Source organism: Strix aluco, chromosome Z (assembly GCF_031877795.1).
Source record: "Strix aluco isolate bStrAlu1 chromosome Z, bStrAlu1.hap1, whole genome shotgun sequence".
In the NCBI taxonomy this organism is placed as follows: Eukaryota; Metazoa; Chordata; class Aves; order Strigiformes; family Strigidae; genus Strix; species Strix aluco.
The window spans coordinates 96,149,827-96,175,101 of NC_133971.1; the positions used below are offsets into that span (position 1 = coordinate 96,149,827).

General features: G+C 41.1%; 1 protein-coding gene across 2 annotated transcripts in view; it reads left to right on the forward strand.

Annotated features, from left to right (window-relative positions):
• LOC141918864 (WD repeat-containing protein 7-like) overlaps window positions 1-25,275 on the forward strand; it is a 136,823-nt gene that overhangs the window by 19,933 nt on the left and 91,615 nt on the right. Inside the window, exons 7-19 of one of the 2 annotated variants that reach the window (XM_074813743.1) lie at window positions 61-180; window positions 373-518; window positions 1,554-1,656; window positions 2,672-2,813; window positions 3,379-3,627; window positions 5,096-5,316; window positions 6,062-6,257; window positions 7,409-7,623; window positions 13,462-14,231; window positions 14,793-14,881; window positions 18,228-18,317; window positions 20,131-20,249; window positions 21,332-21,455. In XM_074813743.1, the coding sequence (XP_074669844.1) occupies window positions 61-180; window positions 373-518; window positions 1,554-1,656; window positions 2,672-2,813; window positions 3,379-3,627; window positions 5,096-5,316; window positions 6,062-6,257; window positions 7,409-7,623; window positions 13,462-14,231; window positions 14,793-14,881; window positions 18,228-18,317; window positions 20,131-20,249; window positions 21,332-21,455 (2,584 nt within the window). The remainder of the gene's footprint in view (window positions 1-60; window positions 181-372; window positions 519-1,553; window positions 1,657-2,671; window positions 2,814-3,378; window positions 3,628-5,095; window positions 5,317-6,061; window positions 6,258-7,408; window positions 7,624-13,461; window positions 14,232-14,792; window positions 14,882-18,227; window positions 18,318-20,130; window positions 20,250-21,331; window positions 21,456-25,275) is intronic. The other variant, XM_074813744.1, reaches the window with a different exon arrangement.

The window sequence follows — 25,275 nt, forward strand, 5'->3', positions numbered from 1 at the left end:
CAGATTGATAATTTTAACTAAAATGCAGTTAATTCAATGTTGGTTTTGTTTGTTTTTTAGGATACAACACCAGTATTTGAAGAGGAGTCAAAACCTATTTATTGTCAGAACTGTCAAAGCATTTCCTTCTGTGGGTTCACCCAGCGGTCCTTGCTGGTAGTGTGTTCCAGATACTGGAGGGTAAGGCAAGCGAGCTGAGCACCACTGCCTGCTTTTCACTCTAGAAGCTCATTTAATTAAACCACCAGTAAGAAATTTGGATCAAGATACTCTAAGTCCTTTTAATGTGTCTGTATTGAAAGTGGAATTAACTGTTGTCTGGGCGTTTTAATCTGTCATGGGTTAACGACAGAGTTTTCTGTTTCTTTTCAGGTTTTTGATGCTGGAGATTATTCCCTCTTATGTTCAGTCCCTGGTGAAAATGATCAGACCTGGACGGGTGGGGACTTTGTGTCAGCTGATAAAGTGATTGTATGGACAGAAGATGGACAAAGTTTCATATATAAATTACCAGCCAGGTGGTCAACAATGAAATACTGTTTCTTGATTTTTTTTTTTTTTTTTGAGATAAAAACATGAGAAACTTTGAAACAATATTGAATATTTTTGGCTTTTGTTACAAAATCATATGGATTTTAAAGAAAGTAGTATTGCATGAGCATATTTTAAAGTGTGTCCCCTAAATGTATCGTGTTGAAGCGATGCTCAGTGATTCAGATTGCCTCAGCCAGGATTGCTTCACTATTTTCTGATATTACACTAACTCCTTTTCACTTTCAAATGGAGCTGTGTGATGAAACAGGTGCATGTTGCTGTTGAACAAGTGCCATAAATTAAAATATAGTTTAAGTATGTCCCTAACAAGGTCCAAATAAGGAAGAAATAAGATTTTGCTCTATGGAGTAGAATGTAAATGATGATTGTATTATTGTAACAGAATACTCTTTCAGCACACTAAGGGAAGGCACCAACAGCTGAGTTTGTGCACTAGGTATCAAAAAGGTTAAATAAATGCAGAATAACAAAAGTAGAATAAAAAAACTTCGCTAGTTTTCTTGTGACATCTTCATGACATGCGAACATCTCTTTGTTCTGGATAGAGAGACAGTTTTATCTTGGAGATCCTTGAACATTCTCACAAATCGTATGAGAATGTGTCACTCTGACGTGATCAGAGCATAAGCATGTGAGCAGGTCGTTCTGGTGATCTGCTGGAGGAATCCTTGGCTTTGGTGTGTTTTGCTCCTGGGTCTGAGGCCAAATGTGTTGCACTCCAAAGCAGATCTAAAGCCAGGCTTCCTTCATTCTTTTTTCCTCCAGTTCTGAACATGTTGGGGAACTGAGCTGGACACATTTTTCAGCCATAAATTGACAAAGCATACCCTGTACATTAAAGTTAGAGTAATGATCTTCTATACGCTGTATTAACAATTGAAAAATGTAATGTTTATGGGCGTGGGGCTTGCTTTTGCTTAGTATTTAGTTAGCTAGGGATGTAGTAATGCCTCTCTAGTAATATTATTTTATTCTTGTCTCTTTGTTCTTAAACCCAGCTGTCTACCAGCTAGCGATTCATTTCGCAGAGATGTGGGGAAAGCAGTAGAAAATTTAATTCCACCTTTATTGTACAGTGTGTTGGACAGAGCAGATAAACAGGTAAAATTTTTGGGGGTGTTTCTTTTACAGACTGCATTTCTCTTTTAGAGAGTTGAAGCATGCATACGTCATGAACAATCCTTCTCTTTCAAAGTAGACCTCCAGGATTTCTTCTTTTCCTAGAGAAAGTAGACACTTAAGAGGAGAACAGATGCAATATCCCTGCTGTTTCATTTAGTTCTTGTTGGTTTTCAGATAAATGCAGAGATTAGTCTCTGGGCAAGTGAATCTTTAGTTCCTATATACTAACAGTTTATTATTCATCAATGCCAGGAGAATTAGAAGCCAAGTCGTGGTGTGCGTGATGATTAGGCAATAACTGAGCAAGAGCTTTTAGAATCACGACTTGGAATTTGAAAGCTTAAATCCTTGTAAAGAAATTCCAATTTTATAGGCCAAAGTTCTCTCTGAGCTGTACTTTGTTTTTATATTGTGCTGTGAACTGTATCTGCTCTAGTATATCTAAGGCTGCTGCATGGTATAGCTGGTACTTACACCTGTACTACTAGGTGTAACTGATGAACAAGTGCTGTTATTACAAAACTATTGTAAGAATCCTGGGGTTTTTATCTTGACCATTTAATCTGTTGCCAGCGGACATTGAAACATTTATATACTTGATTTTTTTCTCTTTACGTTGTCAATCAACACTACAATTTTTTTGCTTCTCTTGTGGACCATGTTCCTTACTGAGGAGTGTAACTTAAGCTCACCACTGCAGTTAGAATGTTAACAATTTTAAAATACATATAAAAATATTCTCAATATGAATATATTTAGAACAAAACCAAATATATGTAAAAATCATTTTTCCTCTCCCTTACACCTGTGACTTGTTTTGTAACTAGCAATTTGTATTGCTCTATATATACTTTTTCCTGTAAGAAAGATAAAACAAAGTAGCTAGTTTTTATCCTGCTTTTAAAAGATACGGTGGGTTGTGGGGAAGGTAAATTTTGAGGGTACTACGTGGTTTGTGTGTGTTCTGAAGTTGTTAACTTAATCTTTTTAACAGCTACTCATATGTCCTCCGGTTACTCGATTCTTCTATGGACGCAGGGAGTCTTCCTATAAACTGTTAATCCAGGGAGACTCTTCCGGGAGACTCTGTATTTGGAGTGTGCCTGATACTCTTGAACAACAAGACAGTGCTAAAGGTATTCCTAATTAACGCTCCCGTTGCCAGGTCTTTTAGTGGACATCTCTATTTTTTTTCCTTAAGTGTTTTGCTGCTGGATAAAGCACTGCTGCTTCTCCTACAAACCCATGAGGTGGTTTTTTTGAATTGTTAGCTGCTTCTAAGAGTTATAGTGATTCATTTTTTTTCATATATGATAAAAATCTTAATTTACTCTGAATATTTTTCAGGTATTAACTGCTTTTTTTCTAGTTACTAGCTACAGTTGTTGCTGTCTGCCTGTGTAACTTCCTCCTGTAGCTCAAATCATACACTGTTCCAGTTCTCCCATATATTAGAATCATGGCATCATTTAGGCTGGAAATGACCTTTAAGATTGAGTCCAGCAGTGTTGTTTCCATGTGTTGTGGCAGCTTCACTCTACGTAGTCAGTAAATTAATCTCCAGTATGTACCTTTTACATTGTTCAGAGTGCTATAACATGAACTTGTCTTAGAAAAGCATTCCTACTTTCTGTTCATTTTTTTTACTTTTTTTTTAATTCACCTCCCGCCTCACCCCTTCCTCTTTCTCTTTTGAAACAGGACTGCAAACAACCACTTCAATATCCCTCCAGGAAGCTTTTGATAAACTTACTCCTCGCCCTGCTGGGATTATAGACCAACTAAGCCTGATACCAAACATCAATGAGCCACTTAAAGTCACGGCCAGTGTGTACATCCCCGCCCACGGGCGTTTGGTTTGTGGCCGCGAGGACGGGAGCATTGTTATTGTGCCAGCCACACAAACGGCTATAGTTCAGCTGCTGCAAGGGGAGCATATGCTCAGGAGAGGTATGCAGCTAAGCTTTGGAAAAGCCCAGCTGGGTTAGTGTGTGCCTGTCACGAGATAGACTGAAGTAAGAAATAATCTCACCGAGTGAGCGTCAAGTCGTTTTGCAGGCAGGAATCACATAACCATGTTCTTAACAATTCTGAACTTCTATTATGTAATGAGACACCTAAATCATAAATGAACTGTGGCTGGTTTGCATCAGTCTGGGGGCTCCCTTCACCAGGAAACCTGGGATATTTCTCCAGGGTTTTTGAGACAAGTAGCAAAGATGTGCGGGAGGATCTCCTTGGGAAAACAGCACGTCTGACAGCTCCCCTCTCTGGCTGTTGTGGCCTTAGTTGAGGGTTAAACCTTGGCCTGCTGTTGTATATTTTGGTTCCAGATAATGTTGTTTTTATACTTCTGTGATCACAGTTGCAGAACAAATATTTAGGTTTTGATTTTTAAGTGCTGAGAATTAAGACATGTAAATATTTTTCTGTAAATACAGCTATGAGCTTGACAGTTACATACAAGGCTGTTGGTTGAACTGTTTCCTCTATATAACTGATCTGCTTTATATAACTTCATAGAAAAATGATTTTTTTTCTTAACGTGAAGTTGGATTGCCTTGAAATTGATGCACTATTCCATAAATAAACGCTGGTGATTTGTACCCTCATAAAAATCCAGAAGTACCTGTGTGTATTCCGTGTAAGGTTTGCTGTGCTTGCTAGAAAGCCTAATCATGTAGAGGAAGGAAGTTCCACTACGTGCTGCAGGTGTTGCACAGAACACTCGATTCTGGTATTTAATTTACTGGGCCCATTTTGTCAAATTTGCCATCTAAAAAGACAGTTTTTTGAAGCATTATTTGCGATAGTTAAAGGTTAGAATGAGAATGATTTCACTGATGTGTCTGATCTCAGTGAACAGAAGACTCGCCATTCTTGCTCTGTGTTTACAAAAATCATTTTCCTTTCACAATTTAAATTTGATGTCATTAACCTGTTCTGCACAAGCACCAAAGGCTGTGGACTTGCACGTCACTGCGGCCAGGGCAGAGTAAGATTATGCAATTTTCCTGGTATGGGTCCTTTTGGCTATAACCTTGGATGCATTCAGGTTTGGGGAAAGGAATTTATTTTTTTCACCTCTTTGGCCTTTTAGGTTATTTTTTTTTTCTGGTATTTTTTGGGGGGAGGGCCTGTTTTAAAACAGCTTAATTACTTTAAAGTGAGATTGTACAGCAAGACAAAAGGAATTATTCAGTCCTTGTCCAGTAAAAAAAAAATTATGAACACTTTAAAAAAAGGCAGCGCTAACTCTGTAAGAACTTCTGTCAAAAATTGCAGTATGTCTGTATTTTTCTTTATCAAAAACAGTGTTTTGGATTGTTAACTGTTCCATTGAATTGAATTATTTTTTTTCTGTCTCTTTTTTTTTTTTTTTCCTTTTCTCCCTTTCACCCCTTACCCAATTTCCCAGGTTGGCCACCTCACCGGACTCTCCGAGGCCATCGAAACAAAATTACATGTTTACTGTATCCTCATCAGGTTTCTTCTCGTTACGATCAAAGGTATTTGATCTCAGGTGGTGTGGATTTCTCAGTCATCATATGGGATATATTTTCTGGAGAGATGAAACATATCTTCTGTGTACATGGTGGAGAAATTACACAGCTTCTAGTTCCACCAGAAAACTGTAGCGTAAGTTTTACATAATACATCTGATAACCTGTCTCACGCTTTCTGTAAATGGTAGAGCTGCTCAAATCCTCCTTGAGGAATGTGACTGTATCATGAAATGCTGAAGAGGTACCACTGACCTGGTGTATAACTCTTGCAGACGCTTAAAAAGGGCTTAATTCTTCTGTTAATCTTAGTTTTGTTCACATCATGTTTTAGCTACATAAGTGATTGATTAAAAATAGCAGAAAAGGTGGATATTAAAACCCAGCTAGCTAGGGAAGTGCTTGGTGTTTTATGATACCCAGCATGAACAGTGGGAGAGGATTTCCACGACGTGGAAGCGCTCTCTGCCCTGATGGTGTTTGCGAATGCGATAAGCCAGCGTTCCCCACGTTAGCCCACGGGTCTTAAAGGCAATTTCGTCTGTCATAACTTGGATGAGTAGGTAGAATTTAATGAACAAAATGACATTGATTTACTTGAAAACTGTGGCTTCTTTTTCGCTCAACAAGCAGGTTCTAGTACCTGTTTGCTCTTTGTGATGTGCAAGAGGTTGAATTCAAGAGAATTTCTGGAAGTGCAATTCTGTTTCTAGTGACCTCAGTGAGTTCAGCCATAGACTGATGTGCCTGATTTTTGTTTTTAAAATACCTTGTTGATCACCATGCTTAGTCCAGTGAAGAAGAGATTATTAAATGCAAATTCTTTGCATTATGATTAAGATTTCTTTTCTTCCTTTTCCTTTTCTTCCTTCTTTTATTAGGCAAGGGTCCAGCACTGTATTTGCTCTGTTGCCAGTGATCACTCCGTAGGTCTTCTGAGTCTGCGGGAGAAAAAGTGCATCATGCTGGCATCCCGTCACCTTTTCCCTATTCAAGTAATAAAATGGAGGCCTTCCGATGACTATCTGGTGGTAGGATGTTCAGATGGGTCTGTGTACGTCTGGCAGATGGATACTGGTAAGGTTAAGCTCAAAGACGTTGATTAAACCATTTCTTAAATACATATATTTGGTTATACTTCTGTATAAGTTGCATCCGAGAGAAGAGTTAAAGGTGGGGTTTTTTGCACATCTGTGTTTGGAAATTTAACACTCCACATGTTCCCAAAATTTGTAGACTATGTAAGCTTTTGTTAAACACATATTTTAGTATTTGGCATAACTAATTCAGATTTGGAGAAGCATAGCTTGCTGTGGCTATCATCCCCTTAAATGTTTTCCTAGTTATCTTTAGAGAGACAGTTAAAATGTTGGCTGCACACGTAGTGTCCTCGCAGTTCATTAGTGGCCGTGCTTCCTTGGCAATTTTCTTGAAAGCTTGGCGTGGGAGGGCAGCACCTTGAATCTACAATAGCTGCCTCATCTGCAGAGTCAAGGAAGTGTTTGTCAGGGGTTTTGTGTTGTTTTGTTATTAGGTTGGCTTTGGGTTTTTTTAAAAGGGACTAACACATTAAAAGAAACTAAAAATGAGCCTTAATGGAATGGGCAACAAGGCATAAAATAAAACCAGCTTTGCTATAGAAAATTTTGTGATATTTGGAAGGGAGAAAGCGAGGAAAAAATGCATCAAGATACACGTCCTATGTAATTACCTTCTAACTCCTTAGCTCACTTCAGGGGGAAAAAACCACAAACCTGCAATAATGCCTGAATATTATTTTCAGCTTATTGTGTAAACTAGATGAGAAGTTTTTTTACTGAAGCCGTAGGAAACAAAGAGGAACCTGAGATCCATCGTGGAAAACTTAATCCACACAGGTAGTGGGGTGGGAGAGGGAATGCAAAATGATTGCAAACAGCCTTCCTCTGAGAATGCTGAGCAACTGCAGACACTGCTCTCTGTTCAGGACAGAATCATGTGGTGGGTGGTTTAAGCTTGTCTTGATTTTTGTTAGTGTGTTTTTTCCTTACATACTTCAGCTTCATGGAAACTTAAGAAAATTCCATCCCGATAGGAATATCGGTTCTAAAAATAGCTGTTACCACAACAAAAAGTTTTAGGCGTTGCATCCTGCGGTGTTAAATTATTTTTGTCCGTTGTTGTGCTTGTGCTGTTTTGGACATCCTGAATTGTTCCTGCTAAACTCCTGCTTTTGAAAACACTCGCAGGTGCGCTGGACCGGTGCGTGATGGGAATCACGGCGGTGGAGATCCTGAATGCCTGTGACGAGGCAGTCCCGGCGGCTGTGGACTCCCTCAGCCATCCCGCTGTCAACCTGAAGCAGGCCATGACCAGGCGCAGTCTGGCTGCGCTGAAAAACGTGGCCCACCAGAAACTACAGACTCTGGCCACCAACCTGCTCGCTTCTGAAGCCTCTGACAAGGTAAGCTGTGTTTCACTTTGTCTGTTTTAATGCAGGACCCAAAACATGTGTTTCCATAAATAACTGAGTAAAATATGGGAAGTCTTCACTGTTGTAACTGAAAGGTTCTCTGAAATTTTGATAGAAAAACCTAAACCAGCTTTTCCCCCAGCCTTGGGTCAGTCCTGGGAGTTCACTTCCCTTGAACAAAAAGTATCAGCCTTCTTCAGCCTCACTGTGCAGTTTCCAGTGCAGGTGCTCTTATTTAGAGTTACATCTTAAGAAAACATTTCATTTACATTTTTTCTATTTTGTGCTTTCAGTGGTAGTGCTTTTCCTTGCTGGAGCCTTTAAACTCCCTCTTCACTGTCTAACTCTGCATTGCTTTCACTGTCGTCTTCTCTAAGTTCAGTAAGAACAGCAGTTACGCCCCAAATAAACCCCTCTCTAGATAGGTAGGAACATATTTTTAACATCAGCCAACACAACCCCTTCCATCTCTCTCTGGACGTTGTTCCCCACTTTATGTTACCGTTCACGATGCTGCCTCCCACCTCAGGGGGCATTCTGCTGTTGGTGGGGTTTTTTTTCAGGTTGAGTTTATTTAAAATCTGGATTTAGCGGCATTTCATAGAATCTGGAATACTTGCTCGATTGTCTGCGTTCTGTTAATTTGTAGCCTTGATGTGTAGACAAGGAACCAGCCTGCGATCCGTGTCCGTCAGCAGCAAGTCTCCCCCTTTTCATTTTATGCTAGCTTGGAGGAACAGAGTCGGGGTGGATCTGGGTTTTTCCCTCTTCCCCCATGTTGGACACGCTTGATACGTTCCTGGAGATCTTGCTAAAGGTGGAGCTAGAGCTTGATTTTATTTTGGTAATTGTTGCTGTGGGACAGTTCAGAAAAAGTATTACTGAAATATATGTACAAATAGATATAAATGGAGCCAAAGTAACTTAAACGCTGAAAATTAATTACAGTTTGAAAGATTTGAAGTGTTTAATGGTAGAAGATATTAATAGGCGTAGTTGATTCTTAAATATTTTGATGCTTAATGTTTAAGGACTTTTTAACTTATGTTTTATGATTCAAGCGATGAATTCAAATGGAGCTGTCTGTAGTAACTTGTTAGAGGTGTTCATTAAGTCCTTCCTGAGCGCTGTGTGTCTATGGAGGGAGGGAGCATGGCATGTTCATGTGTGTTCCTTTAGACCCAAAATTAGAGTTTCTAGGGCTGCTCCTGAGCACAACAGCAGGCTACTTACCAACCTGAGCTACAAGGAAATGCTCCTGTCGCCACCTCTGGCAAGCAGACCTCTGATAATACCATGATGGTAAGAGTGGCTCAGTGTTAGAGTGAGCCTGCACGTTGGCCTCTGCTGTCAGGGGAGGATTCTTCTCTGTCCTGGTTATTATCACACAAACTGGAAGCACCTTAAATATTTTGAGGTGTGGGGAAGTTTCTTTTTTAACAACTAGTAATGAGCTCCCTTCCGAATTGCTATCTTGCAATAAGAAATAACTGGGGTTGTAAATTGTATAAAGAGTTAATTTTGACATTTTTAGCATTAACTTTATTATTCTGAAGAGCAAATACAGCACAATATGGCACGTATCCCAAGAAAAGCTAGTACAGTGTAAAAAAAAAAAAAAAATTAAGGAACTTCAGTATGGGGGATAGAATGGTGCGAGAGTTCTGAGTATCCTGGTAATTTTAATGTGCCTAATTCTTACTCAGTCTGATGGATTTGGACTGCCCGTTGCGAAGACTAGCAGGCAGCGAACAGCATCACGTTGCAGAGATGGTAGAGATGGAGCAAAAAAGCAAACGGGGAATTTTAGAAACAGGCTTAACTGTCGATGGCAGTTTAGCTGGTGGGCTCAGTGGCATGTCAGTGCAGATGCTGGGAGCAGAGTGCGAAGGAAGAGCTTCCTCTTGGGCATCGTGCGTTTTTGTGTGGGCCAAATACAGAGAAGAGGTGAGTCCTGATCTTGTGAGGGTTCTGTGAACTTTGTCACAGAAGGAGTATGAGCCCTGACTTTTAAATTTTTATCTTTCTGTTAAAGATTAATAGAAGGCAGTGCAAAATTGCCTTGAAGGAGACTGGGAAGAGTATCCTTTGAGTTGGGTATTAGGGAAGGGTGTGAGAGGCTTTCCTCGCCCTGAGCAACTGGCTGTGGTGGCTGCTGCTTTGGGCAGGGCTGGGGCGGGAGGGCCACCAGCCTTCCCTCTGGTTGTGACCTGCTTCCCCTCGCTCCCAGCAGGGATTCCAGTACTCTACCGCTTGGCACACGTTTTTTCCTCAGCCCTGTGGGAGTAGACGGGTGTTGGATGTGTTCAGTCCATCGATGCCGCTCAGAAGCGTCACCCGAGTCCAGAGCGGAAGGGCCCGTGTTCTGGCCTTTGGTTTCCTTTGGCTTTTGCCGGCAGCCGGGCGGTGGCCAGCAGAGCGCAGCACCGCTCTGCCCGCGGGCACCCAGCGCCCTGTTCCCCGGGAAGGATCCAGCACTCAGAGCACCTTCCTTCCACCACCACCACCACCCTGCCGCTGCCCCGCGGGCTGGGAGTGCAAAGCGTGAGCTGTACCGCAGGTCAGCGGTCGTTAGTCGAGCAAACGTTTGGGTTAGAGCATTGCTTTTCATTTTACCATCGGGACCGTTACCAGAGACCACTTAATAAGAAGTTATCTGTATTACATTCTGAGAAAATACCTAATTTTTTTAAAAACAAATAAGGAACACGTGACTAAATCAGCACACTATAGAACAATATTTATTGACATTTAATTATTTCTATTCTGGTCTAAATTATCCACTATTTGCTTCTCATGGCAAATCTCTTTACTAAGCACAGTGTACTCATTCTCCGAGCTGACCCCGGGGCAAGGAGCAGAACGTGGCTGTGTGCTGCAGGGCTGATCACGTTAGGCCCAAGAAACGTAAGAGCAGGGAGTGAGGAGGATGGTCTCCGTTTAATTTTTCTTTCATAATCCCTGTGACCAAATGTGAATTTTCCTTCTGGCAAGTGCCTTCACCTTGTTACATAAGTGAAATGGATTTTAACTTGAGGAAAGACAGAAATTAAAAATGATCTGATTCTAGAGGAACAGCAGATGGTATTGAAGATTTTGCCGGGTCTGCGTTTCGTTGTTGGAGAGGCTTTTGTATGTTTTGAATATTGCACTGCGTGCATGTGTGCCTTTGTCTCTGGCTTGTTTGTTACAAAATGAGTGCGTTGGAATGCTGTAAAATATTTAGGTGCATTTCTTGAGCATCATCCTCTGAACGTGAGCAGGAACTAGTGTGTGCAGCAAGCAAACCAATAACTATACTTGGTCTCCTCCACTGCAACACCACGCACTAAAATATACACGGGTATTCATTCTAACGAAGCGAAATATTAGCAGCCTTAAATCAAGAGTCTGCAAATTGAAGTATTTACTGTGGTAGAAAAATGAAGATTACAATAACAAATCAGACTAATACACTGGGTTGCTTTAGAGAAACACCCTTTGTGCATATTCTGTTTAGACAGCATTACAGGAGTGGTTTCTTACTCTGTTTTTTTTCCCCTGGGCCTCTTGCCGCGAGCCAGTCAAAGGGAGAGGTTACTCCTGAGTTCCTCCAAAGTGGCAGTGAGAAGGGAATGGTGAAGAAGCTGCAGCTGGATCAGCAGCTGCTCTCGACGGCAGGTCAGGCTACTGGAGCCTCTTTGGGACAGATCAGTTTGTAAACATAAAGCTGATGTAAAACTTTGGAAAGGGCAGTTTTTCAGAGGAAAGTTTTTTACTATGAAAAGCAATCTTGCACTCTTCAGGGATATACAGTAACGAATAGCCACAGAAAAAGCAGAGTGCTTTGGGAGAGACAAATCGGTGTGAATGAGAACCTTGAGAATTAAAATAATACACTTATTTCAAAGCCAGGTTCATCCACTGGAACAGTAATTGAACGTGATGTGGTGGATATTATATTTTTCCATGCCAACAGCATTTTGGGGGTCTTTACAGCTATAATGGAAAAGGAATATATAAAAATCACTTCAGTTTTCAAACAAGTGCTATGATATTTGTACAAAACTGAAAGCAGCCAAGTGGTTGTAGGACTCGAAGTGCTTACTGTCTTGAAAAAAGTCCTTGAGAGAAAATAAATGGTACGTATGCACGTGCAGTTTCCCAACTGTAAGATGGTAAATAGAACACACATCTGTCGCTGTGATTCCTAGTCATAAATACATTTGTTAGTGTTCAGAAGTAGAATGAAAAGGGTTGAAAAATGCAAGATACTGGGTGTTGGTAGAAATCATGTCGTTTTACAGCTCAGCAGATTTTCAGTGGTGACCCCCCGCCGTGAGCCGGGGTATTCCAGGCTTCGGAAGGTGCGTGCATTGCCTCTGTCAGAGAAGGAAGGATGTCTAGAGAATAGGGCAAAACCCACTGGGAATCTCTGTATTTATACAGAATGCTCAAACTTTTGCAGGATATATAGAGCGTGTGTGAGTTATTTGTATAGTCTGTGTCTATTCATAGTGTGTGTGTGTGTACACGTGCATACACCTGTTTGTAAATATACATACAGTGTATACATAAAAACTGCAAGCCTTGATAATTTCTAAATAACTATCCTGCTGTAAAATGTGCTTTTGGGGTTTAAAAAAGACCCCAGGGAACAGAAATTTTAGTGACTGCCAACCTCAAAGTTAATGTTAAGGCTGTTGAGTTAGAGGTGAGAAAAGGCATAAGAGCCTTGACTGTATTGCTTTAACTTTGGGGTTAATTCTACTTTCGGTGAAGGCTGCTGTTTTCTGGACAAGCCATTCAGCCTGTATCAGTTGTGGCAAAGATGCCATTTCTCCTGCAGTTTTTCTTAGACTTGCATAGGGTGGTGGTTTTTAGGGGCTCCCTGAGACTTCGCTGTGAGCTGAGCCCAGGGTTTAACTTGGGCAGTGACTACACAAGCGTCGGGAGTGCTTCACTGAGCCCGGGAACTGCTGCCCCTGCCGGCTTTTCCTGCTCCGACTCTGTAATTCTGTGCAACAGACCTGAATATTCAACCTTATGTCTTTCTGGCTGTTAATTAAATTGTAAACGAGGAAAAAGAATATTTTACTTACATTTGAACAGAGTTTATTTCTGTTCAGAGATTCTCTCTTTCACTTGTTTGAGGAAAAACTGTACTTGAGCATAATTTTGTGTTGGTTACGGAGAAAATGAAGTTCTCACAATACTTAAACTTCGGTTAATGTTCTTTTGTCCAATCTCCTTTTCTGACTTTTTTCACCTTTTATCCCATAGTATTTTAACTTTCTTTCTCTGTGGTGTGTGGGTTGGTTTTTTTTTTCCTTGTGAGGAAGGGAAGGAGGAAGAAGATGGACTTAAGCAGTGGAGTGAACAGGTGACACACTAATTGCATACCTGGACAAATTTATTAGTAGCTTATTTTTCAGTGGCATAAACTGAAGCTATATTTCAGTAAACAAATATGAAATATTTAATGTGTTTTAATAACAAAATATTGACATTTTATTGTTCCTTGGAGTATAACTATTATCTTTTAGAATTGATGAGAAAGAAATGTGACATTCTGTCTTATCTAGAGAGCTCTGATAAACTTCTGTAAGTGAAACTTCTGTATTTTAGGAGTGTAACACTTGATCACCAGTCTGACATGCCTGATGTTGTGAAAAGTGCTGTAAAATTCTTCACTGATGTTTTCATAACGTTTATCATGACATGTTTTATACCCATGTGAGTTTTCAAACTTTGATCATCCACAGCTTCCTAAATCTATGAATTAGTTTTGTGAAAAGTGTTAAAAAATTCTGAAATTTCAGTTGGATAACTTTTTTTTTCTTTTTTCAGGGGAATTTACCCAAATATTCCCATAACTCCCTGATGGTTCAAGCTATAAAGACTAACCTAACAGATCCAGATGTACACGTGCTCTTCTTTGACGTAGAAGCCCTGATAATTCAGCTGCTGACCGAGGAGGCCTCCCGACCCAACACTGCACTCATTTCTCCGGAGAATTTACAGAAAGCCTCTGGTGGCTCTGACAAAGGAGGCTCCTTTTTGACTGGTAAACGAGCAGCTGTCCTCTTCCAGCAGGTCAAGGAAACAATCAAAGAGAATATAAAAGAGCATCTTCTTGATGATGATGATGAGGATGAAGAATCGGTAAGACAGAGGAGAGAAGACGGTGACCCAGAATATCGCTCTAGCAAATCTAAACCATTAACTCTATTAGAATATAATCTCACCATGGATACAGCAAAGCTTTTTATGTCCTGTCTTCATGCCTGGGGCCTGAATTCTGTTCTAGATGAGCTTTGCCTTGATCGCCTTGGGATGCTTAAGCCACACTGTTCAGTGTCCTTTGGCCTTCTCTCTAGAGGAGGCCACATGTCCCTGATGCTTCCTGGCTACAATCAGCCTGTGGGCAAACCGCCCTACGATGGTGTGGAGTTGGGAAGGAAAATGTCCATCACGGAAGGGCTCGGAAAGGGGACGTACGGTGTGTCGCGTGCCGTCACCACTCAGCACCTCCTCTCCGTCATCTCGTTGGCCAACACGCTGATGAGCATGACCAACGCAACTTTCATCGGAGACCACATGAAGAAAGGGCCGACAAGGTACGGCAGATATTCACTTGAAGTTGTGAGAGCTTGCTTTCAGAGTCTCTATTTTAATACAGCATTTTATTTTGTTTAGTTTTACTGTGGGGTTTGATGTACAAAATGGCCATGAAAACCTTTGGTACCTAGATGGAGCTGTCTGTAGTTCCTCTTTCTTGAATGTAGTATTTCTTTATGCCAGGAGAACTCTTACTGCTTTGAATGGAGCTACGTGACTTACACCGCTAGTAGAACATGGACTTGTATGAACGTATGCACCCGTAGGTCTGATAGGCCGTTTTTGTCCTCCTTTTTAGTGCTTGTTGTTTTTAAAGAGTTTTTACAAAGGGTAGGTCAAGTTCTAAATAAATCAAAACATACAGGTGAACTTTTTATCACCAAAAAATAACCTTTCCTAGGAATTGTGAATGAGATACAGTCTTTGTGTCTAATCAACTGCTTTTTATAGAGTTGCTCTTCAGTTTGTTCAGTCACAATATCTTTAATCTGTTCTTTTTTTTTCCTTTGTCATCTGTTCCCCTATCCTCTTCTCCCCCTTCGTGTATATTTTGTGTTTAGGCCGCCTAGGCCAGGCACTCCGGAGATGTCAAAAGTGAAGGCACCCCCTTCGATTTCAAGTCATGCAGCCCAAGGACAAATTAAGCAAGGTAAAAAATCACTTGCTTTGGAACAATTTGATATGTCATTTCAGCTCTTGACACTGAAGTTATCACCTCACTATCAAGTGATAAAAATATTGCTAGCTTCTACATGGGAGGAAAATGTAGTGTAACATTCTAGATGAAAATTTTAATGACTAAGACCTTTTTAAGAATCAATATAGGATGCTGATACTGTCATGAAGCCATTCCCTGACAATTTTTGTATATTTTAGGTGCTGCCAAACATTCTGGTGTTGAGGTGATAATAAGAGGTTTAAAAGCTGTAGCTAAGGGCTATACGGTGTAACACGAGAATGTTTATGTATGTTATAAACTAAAGCATAAAGGTAAATACATCTAAGCAGTGTATAGACATTTCCTCTCCTTTTTATGAAGGAGGAAGAAATTATTTTCATGCTATTTCTACCAGCGCTGCAGTTATGAAAGATGGCAGTGGATGATACCGAAGGATCCTTCAATAGTCTGCGTTGGTTCTGTCCTTTCGTGGGTGTAATGGCCAGGTGCAGGAAGTGGAACAACCTCTGGTGTAAGAGAAGGGCGTACACAAGATCAGTGGTGAATTTTCCCCTGAGCAGTGGAGACTAGAGCTTCCTCCGGGCAGCAGGAGCTCTCGGAAACAGCCCTGCTGGGACTGGAGAGGTGGAGGAGGCACCTTCCTCCCCCTTGGGGTGCGAGCTGCTGTTTGATGGGGCAAATGAGCTGCTGCTCTTAATGCTAAAAGAACATAAATGTAAACCACCGTGATGTGGCCAATTGTGCCTCTAGCTCAGGAGCGAGGAGCAAGTGAACTGTGGGGTGAGAGCTGGGGGGGTGTGAGCCCAGCTGCCTCCGTGTACACAGGGCAGGAGAGGAAAGGTTTTTCTCTCTTTTTCCATAATGTGTTCATTTGGGGGGTTTTAATCTATAAAGCAGATAGCCTTAATCTATAAAGCAGATATCCTTTCGGATTTATTTGAAGTTTCCTTTCAAAATTGAAATTATCTTCTTAACTTTTAACTATTACAACTTTGTCTTTTCAAGCTATATGAATACAGAGAAACTTGCAATTTGTGCAATGATTGCATTTTGCAGAATACAAATATTTTGTCACTGTGGTATTCACCAAAATGTACAATCTTTAGATGTACATTAAAGACTAATGCACATCTTTAAATATATCTTTAAACTGCACAACTGCTCTTGTATTAGAGAGCTAGTAAGCACAGCATTAAGCATAAGTGCATCAACTGTGTGATTTTTCTTTACTCGTGCAAAAAAGGGCATGTTTATATCTGAGGAGGAAACTTGCCCATCAGCAACATTTGTGTCTGTTTATTCTTTTCCTAAATATAAATATTATTTTACTGTGATCTTTGGTTGAAAAGGGAAAATCAGTTTCAGGAGCATCAAGGGTTTTTTTGTGATCAAGGGTGCTACATATATAGCAAAGTAAAGATCAGTAACAAAAAGCAGAAATAAAAAAATCAGGACTCTTGTGTCAACATGTGAGGCTTCTTTGGTTTTCTTTTTTTAATTTTTTTTTTACAGCTATTTACTTTTCCTCTTTGATAGATAAATGTTTGAAAGGTCAGGGTTTCTGAGATGGTGTCTATCTATATGGCGATGTGAGAAAAAACATTTTTATCACAGAGAGGGTCTGTGGTTTGTTTTTAAAGATAAGTTCCCTTATGGGTTTTCCTTCCTCAATGACAGCTATGTAATTTTTCTTTTGAAACAGCTTTGCTAATTTGGGGGATAGGTATACTTTAGTATTATTTAGTTTTCCCCTGGAAATATTTATAAGCTCATGAGAAACAATTGATAAAAATTAAATTGTGTGCTGTCAAAAATACAGAAAAATACTCCTGTTCCTAAATGGACATCTTTTTTGGTGTCTGGTGGCATGTCTTGCTGCTCTTGGGGGAAAATGGGGTAAGTGGTACTCCTAGGTCTGAAGTTTCCTCAGTGCTTACCTTTACATCCTGTTGTGCACTACTTGCAGTATCTTGCTACTCAGAAATTTCTGGTGCTACTATTAGAGATACAATTAATGCACTTTATGAGGTGGCCAGCTGCCTCCATTACAGTGGTTGTTGTAATCACTGACGTTGGAAGGGAGCAAACAACTACAACAAAACGAGGCAAAAAAGAAACGTCAGAGTAAGACTTTAGCTCCAGGACGGAGTGGGTTTGCGTTTTTACAGGCAATCCTTTTCACAAAATAGCTTTTTTCAATACATCCACTGAAGCTAGGCTTTGCTGTCCTGGAGTGATTTCCTCTAGTCGTCCTGTCACCGCACACGTGCCGCCGCGATGCGTTTGTGTGGAGAGGACGGAAAAAGCAGTTTTGATGCAGATGTCCCACGGTGGCAGGAGAAGCTCACTGGGTGAAAAGCAAACAGAGCATTCAGAAGACAATGCTTAATCGGTTCAGGAGCTTGAACCCATTGTTGTTCTGCAACGGAATAAGAGAGGGGGATTAATTTGAAGATGCTTGTGCATGACATATGGTAATTTCCCTATAGGAAGGACGTGTCAGATAGCGACCTCTAAAGCCCCACCTTGACCCCGGGTTGTAGCATGTGTATGCCATAAGGGCTGCGCATCTTTTCATGTGGTAATATTAAGTCCTGAAGCACTAGTGGAAGCGTAATGTTTAGAACTGCTTTTAAATTACATTTGCACCAAGAAATGATGCCGTTGACAAAATAAACGTCCCAGATTCTGCTTTGAGTAACACGCTTGAGCTGTGCTCTTCTATATTTGCTTGCCTGTAGCTTCATATGCTTCTGCTTGAGATTCTTAGTCCTTTCTTTGCCATAGGTTTAAAATTACTTGAATGAGGACAGGTTTAAAATGAACCTGTATGAAAACTAGCCATCAGTAATACACTGTGTCCCGTTCGAGAGTGACAGATGGGACAGCCCAGGTTGTTTAAAAGGGGTTAATTCTGGGGTTATTAATGACTAGTGCAAATTCCAAATCTAAATGTGGGGAAAAACACAAAAAGAAGCAGTGAAACTCCTGGTTTTAAGGTTCATAGGCAACCACGCTGTCGACCCAAATCTAGCAATCTGAAGAGATGTTTTAATCGCTTGATTTACAGGTATTTTTGTCTTTTCAAAACGTGCAGGTTTCTGTTAGTGTATCTGTGTTTCTCTGCAGTTGCATGTCTTCCTCTCCCTGGCATTGCACTTCTTGTAAAACCTAGAATTTTTTTTAAGTTTAATATTATCACAGTTTTCTCTAGTTTTATTTTTCATTCCTCAGTGATACTAATCTGTTTTTCAGAAGCTGCTCTCCTCACTTTCCTCTTTTTTTTCTCTTTATTTCTTCTTCTTTCCTCTGCAAGTTGCTCCTGCTGTTTCTTCTAGCACTGAAGCTGGTCACTCTGGCTCTGACACTGCTCCTACTTTACATACCTGTTTCTTAGTCAATGAAGGTATTCTTTCCTCACTTTTCTATTTGTCTTTTACTTTCAACTAATGTCCCTTATCATTGTTATGACGTGACTTTAATTTGATCTGTGTAGGAATTTTTCTTTGCCAAAAAGAGAAGCAATGAGGGGTTTTTGTAAACTTCGCCATTAATGCTTGGTAGAGGGTGAGCAGATCTAGTTTGTGTGTCTTGGACCATCTGTAAATTCAGTTCTCAACTACCGCTGTGTTCCACGCGGGGCCGCGTCCCGTCTCCGCCGCGGGTGCGAGGGGTCAGCCCCGACTCGAGCCCTCGGGGTGAGCGTGGGATGGGCCTTCTGCTCCCCAGACAGCGAGTGCCAGCGCTCCGGAGTCCACCTTACAAATTGAAGGACTGCAAATGTAAAGCTCCTTTTAAAATGAAACCAACTAAATCAGTTCTGTGTTGTTTAAACTTTATTTGTGGTGTTTACGAAAACTCAAGTGTTTATTTAAACTATTTGGGGTTTGTGTTGGGGAAGATTTATTTTTTCTAACAAATATTTATCCACATTTTGAAGAATGTCTCTCTGCCTAAAAGACTGGCACAAAACCCAAACAAACACACACCCCTTGCATTGCAGCCGGCAAGTTGCTTTAAATCAGAGTTTTTATGCCCTTATTACTAAGCTATAAATTCCAGCTTTCATGCATCTCAAGTAGTAGAAACAGTGCTCTCAAATTGGGAATTCCTCTTTTTAATACATTTTTCTTTAAGGAAAAATTGACATAATTTCTTATAGCACCATGAAGAGCCTTATTAGCTAAAATATTTAAATTTGAATGCTCAGTATTGCTGACAATCTAAAAATATAGATCTATATGCTCACCTGAAGTATTTCTCCAGTTTCCCAAGTCAATGGAGATCATAGCAGTAGAAGAGTTCTTTTGCATAGAGTACTTTATGAGCCTTTTTACAAGCTGTGTTGTTTGAGCTTGATATGCTTATCTTTACTGGTTTTAGCTACACAATATTGCAGCTTTGTAGTACGAATGCACCTGAGGTAAGTGTGTTGCAGTAAAGTTTAGGTGGAAGGATAAGGATAGACATACGTGTGCTTGTATGTATTTGTATAACTTTTAAAATGGGACAGAAAATTCTTTGTAATCTTTCTAGAGGCAATTCATGTGCTAAGTTTTCTGTCATTGAGTGATAGCACGCTTGCACCTAGGCTGTGGAATACCATAAGTAATGCTAATTATGGTTTGAAGAGGGCTTCTAAATCTTGAGCTCAGAACCACAGCCTATGCTTTAGCAAAAAATGGGCCATAATACTTTTAGGGACTTCTTTTATATTTAGTATGAGTGCTGAGTATATTCTTAAGGCTGCAAGCTTAAAACCCCTGGATGTGACGAAATACTGGAGTCTCTGTGAGAGGGGCTGGGGAAGAAGAGGGATATTTGTGTTTAATCAGGACTGATTTGAGGCAACCTCCTGCTGCTGCCTCGTTTGGCCCCTTGCATGTGTTTGAGATCTGACCAGCTAGCCCACGAGGCATGATTCCTGCCTGGAAGGGCTCCTTCCTGCCCGGAAGGGAAAGCACATGCCCTGAGCTCAGCTGGGATCAGTAAAAGATGGGGTGAGCCCCAGGTTCCCACCGCAGACGAAACAATTCTGTTGTTCTGCTGCAAAATTGGTTCTTTTTTTCTTTTTTCTCTTTCCCTCTTTGTCCCACCTTCTCCTGGAGATCTGCTGTGTACCAGGCCAGTGGCCAATGTAAACTTACTTGGTGGCATTTTGAACTTGAAACTGCTGCAGTGTTGATGATGTTAATCCTGCTGTTGTGATGTTTTACCAGGGTGGAGCCAGCTCGCTGCTATGCACTGTGTCATGCTCCCCGACCTGCTGGGGCTGGATAAATTCCGACCTCCTCTTCTGGAGATGCTGGCTCGCAGGTGGCAGGATCGATGCTTGGAGGTGACTTCTGTAGTAATTTTGTACTGCTAGGGGTTTGGGGGCTTATGTTGTCTTTTACTGATCACGTTTTCCCTTAGTATACAAAAATATATCGTTCTTTTCTGACACGCAGTTCCTGCAGTTTTTATTTCAGATTCAGTAAGTTAATTTTCCAGCTAACCTGTCAAAATGTTGGAAAATTGATCATGTCTAAATATATATATATGGAGTTTCATGTCTAAATATATATATATATGGGGTTTTTACCTTCTGGATGCTGTACATACCTTTTTAAAGAAATTATTGGATTAAAAACTTTCATGATTCCATTAAGAATCTTATTAGGATTAAAAAAACTGCCCTCTATTTTTCAAGAGAATGCTGAGTTGCCTTATTTTTTGGAGTGTGTATACTGAGGCCAGTAAATGGTTTGTCACCCAGCTGTTTGATAAATGACTAGTGGGCCTTAACGCTACACCTGTGCTGCTGTGGCAAAAAATTCGTTGACTGTGCAGCTTTCCCAGTGGGAAAGGAGAGGGACAGAGCTGGCTTGGAGACTGGAGGTCCTCAGCAGTCCTGTAACTTAGCTGGGAATATAGTTTTTTGCTACCTGATTGCCTGTTCTTTTGTGATACAGGATACACTGTGAGGTGGCTTCCTGAGAGGGCAATTACTTTGAAACTCATTAAAATTTGTAAGCAACCGAAGTCCAGTTAATGGATATCCTTAGGTGTCAGCGTATTTATATTCCATTTGTCCACAGTTTTTTATTTTACCTTGATTAAATTGCTTCCTTGTGTGTTAAAGCTTTTAGACCAAGAATAATGTATTTATGAATGTGTGTTTATGAACTCTTCTGATGGAACAGGTGGTATTAATGGGGGACAAATAATACAAGATAATATTTTGTATTTATTGGTGTAAAATCCCAGAGGGTGTGTTTTTTTTTTTTAAAAAAAAAAAAAAAACTTTGGGAAACCTTTTTATGTATATTTTCCTCTGCTTTCATTGTTCAGTCTTCCGTAGTATGCTAAATGATGCTGAAAGCATACTGCTCAATATTTGATATTTGAGTTGGTGTGATGTTCCTGTTGGCTTTACAGGTAAGAGAAGCTGCCCAGGCCTTACTCCTAGCGGAACTGAGGAGAATCGAGCAGGCGGGTCGGAAAGAAACCATTGATGCGTGGGCCCCTTACTTACCACAGTACATTGACAGCGTTATATCACGTAAGTAATGCTGGGTTGAACCTGGAAATGACTCGGTTGCTAGATAAAAGAAAAAAAGGCATTTTGTACAGAAAACTATGAGCAGTACTACTAGTCTGGGGGAAAATTCTAGGGGAAATGTCTAGCGTTATGTAGAAAAGTTTCTTGGAATTTTCCAAGTCATTTCACACCCATGAAACCACTTAAGGTCATTAATATTGATCAGATAATTTGAATACTTCAGAACACCTCAGCGGGGTTGGAGGGTCTCTTGCAAAGGCTGTCCCTGCTGTTGAGGGGCTGGCCTGTAGTTTGGAAGTTTCAGAGAAGAAACCTGCTGTGAAAAGGGCTGATAAAATTACAAGGTACTAGTGGTAAAACACTGATGTTCTTATTCAAAGATGTATAATTCGATTATAGAAATTGTTACGAAGGGATCCTTTGGCATCCCAAGAGTGTGAAAGGAGCTAATGCAGGGTCACGCAGCGTGTGTCCGTCAGTGCCTGTTGGACAGTTGATGCTCCTCCTGCCCCGTCGGGTGTCACAACTGCTGGACACCGAGTGCTGCCAGGGGGTGCCGGGTGAAGAGGGCAGCCCAGTTCAGCAAGGGTTTGTTAAGCAGTCATTTATGGTGGTGGTTAAGCAGATGAGCATCAGATCACAGTACTTCCCTCCATACTGAAAGGTAGAACGTTTCCTCCGTCTCCTCCTCTCTCATCAAATTCATAGAAATCTAAAATTAAAGGTCAATGGGCTTTAGGGCACTAGAAGCTTAATCTGACTTTACAGAGACCAAGAGTAGTGCAGGAGCAACAGAGAAAAGGTCTCTTGTGGTGTTAGGCCAAGGTGTACTGCACTGTGACTGTGCCAGAAGCCCATCCAAGAATGAGCTGTTCCCTTTTCACCTCTCTGGTAACTTTTAAAACACGTGTAACAGTCATTTCATACAGGCCTCTGCATAGTCCTTTCTTGGCCGCTGGCTGTTGACACTTGCCTCCAGAGCTAATTTAGCTTTGTCTTTTGAAATGCAAGATTACACAGGCTATTGCCAACTCCTTTGAACCATTTACTTCTCTTTCTGGGTTTCTCTGTCCAATTCCTTTTCCCCGATGTCATCTGTGTTAGCACAGTCTCATGATTCGTCAGGTCTTTGGCAACATTTGCCTCGTTACGGGGATGTTGTTGCACAGTTAGATGTGGAGCCAAGCAGCAAATAATAAGTGAAAGTATGTTGCATATACGTGCCAAAGAGCCTTAATTCATAGTGATAGATATTTGCACCATTTTGTATATTAGGATGTATTTTTTAATTGATCTTCTGCAGTCAGTTATACTCAGTTTGTAGAATACAGCTGTACTCTCAGGAGTAGCTGCTATAGCAACTGTTGATTGCTGATTTCTTTTCTCTGGCGTGATGCTGCATGACCTTGTTGGGTGCAAGGTTATGGACGTAATTGTCTTGGTGACGTGTATATAAACCACTCCGTGGGCCTGCTTTAGCCAGCTCACCGTTTCCAAAAAACCAACTTCTTTCTAATGTACTTGTAAACAACAGGTAATCTGTATTAGCTTCAATAATTTGCTATTTCTGCTACTCCTTGTTACTTAAACAACTACATTTGAAAGTTTTGGAGAAGAGTATGCAGTTCTGGTTTGCACGTGCATAATCTTTTGTTCTGTCTCCTGTGCTTACGTTTGTGCTCGGGTTAGAAGCGTGGCACGCGTGTTCATGGCAATAGTCAGGGACCGACCGGTTTAAGGAAAAAACTCAAGTATTCAGTACACGTGCAGCAGTATTTTGGCCTCTGTTAGTCATTAGCAAATCAAAGCGTAGCATTTGTTTTACATTAAATTAGGATGTGCTTATCTATCAGAACAAGAAAGTTTTAAAAGACAGGAAGAAAATATAAAATAGAGAAATCAGCTGAGTGTGAAAGCACTGATACTGAAAACCTTTCAAACAGGTCGTGACTAGCAGATGGAATTTTTTTATATTTACAGTGTTGAAAACTATGAGTTAGTTAAGGTTACAGAGTTTGTGGTTCTCCTGAATGAGAAGGCATTTAATCGTGTTATTGTCTGTGTGAATGTGCACAAAGGTGCTGGTGCTCTGAGGAGGAATAATTACACTGTCAGAAAGGAGAAACAAAATAAGGAGCTACAGATGTTGCTGTTGTGGGTAAAGTGTATGTATTAGTTACATTGTAAGACATAATTAAAAAAATTACATGTTTTTTTAAAGGTCTGGGGAGGAATTGAAGGGGCTAAGAATTATTTAGGGTGCAGTGGGCTTCTGAAAAGTACAGTTTTGTGCTAGAAAGATAAGGAGAAGAAATATGAAAGATAAATATTGCTTTGGTCCCTTCAACTTCTGCTTCTCGCAGTTTTGCCTTCTGACAGAGGGACATAAATTATTATCAGCGTGTTTTTGTGTCCAGCATATGTTATTACTCTGAAATAGTTCTTATGTGCATGATGTAGAAACAGTGCTTCTCTCATACATTAACACGTTTGTTTTAATTCAAGCAAGTGGTGGTCACTAACAGAAGCTTGCTGCCGATGTAAGATTGTCATATGCATTTAATTGACTCTTGAATGGATAAAGCATGTAACACTAGCAAACAGAGATGAAATTTTTTTCCCTGTTTGTGCTCAGATCCAATAGCAATTTTGGGACGTGACCTTTCTCGTAGAGATCAAGCACCTGGCACGTCTCCCAGCGTTGTGATAAACTGCCTTCAGGAGACTTGAAAGACGGGCAAATGTGCACAGGACTATCTTTTAATCATCTTTAACTGATGTGAGAGAGACGGCCGTCCCACTGTCGATGGGGAGGGGGAGGAGCAGGGAGAAAGCCCAGCAGATCTAATTGTCTCTTTTGCGGAGCCCACCTCGAACGGCCCCGCGCCGCTGCCCCCGGATCAGCTCGCGTGTGGCTGCCGCGGCCCGCCGGCTGCAGCTCAGGTGTTCGGCACATCGGGCTTCGTTTTGCAGCGCCTGGGCGGGGGAACAATAAATCTCAGGTTTAGTTGGGCCTTCAAATCCAAAATTGGCGTGTCAGCTTGTTGACCCCACATCAAATGGAATGGCTGTATAAGTGACGCTGTGAATTAAAGCCTGAGAGATGCTGCAGGTGTTGGTATTTTTCAGGCTCCCAGAGGGAGGAAAACAGTGAAGCTTTCAAAGCTTTCTCTTGTACCTACTAAAATTATGTCATGCGACTGTAAATATTTGCCGTGGCCTTGTCTGCTCCTCATTTTCGCAGCGTACAGTTGTCTCTAAAACGCTGCGTGGTCCGAGGGGCGTTTGCCACGAGGATGTGTTGTCAGGTGAAGCTCAAAAAGGTAAAAATGCTGCTGTCTTTTCCTACCTGCTTATTTTAAAGCAAGGGCAACCTTCAGTGTCAAGACAGATTCTTCAGATTAAATCCTCTTTTTAAAGGGATTCCTCTGCTGAATAAGTTTGTTTATTTTACTTTGGCCAGTGTAATGTTTTCTTAAAAGGCTGAAGGCATCGTGTTGGGGCTCTGCAGTGGGACGCTGCAAGCTCTTGGTGGCGGGTCTGTCCCTCAAGCCCCGCAGGGACGGATAGATTTTTAAATATGTGATGTTACCACAGACAGAGAAATGGCTGCTCTGGCTTCACGGGAAGCCAAAGCTTAGCTCGTCCCAGCCTCTGTGTGCGTGTGGGCTGCGGACGGAGGCGGCTGGGAGCTGCCCGGGATCGATGGGTGCGTGTGGGGGGAGTTAACGCGGGCAGGAACCTGCTGGCGGCACGCTCTGCCCGCAGAGGGAGGGTGGGCACTCTTGCTTCCCGCCTTGGGAAAACCCAGTTGGCGCAG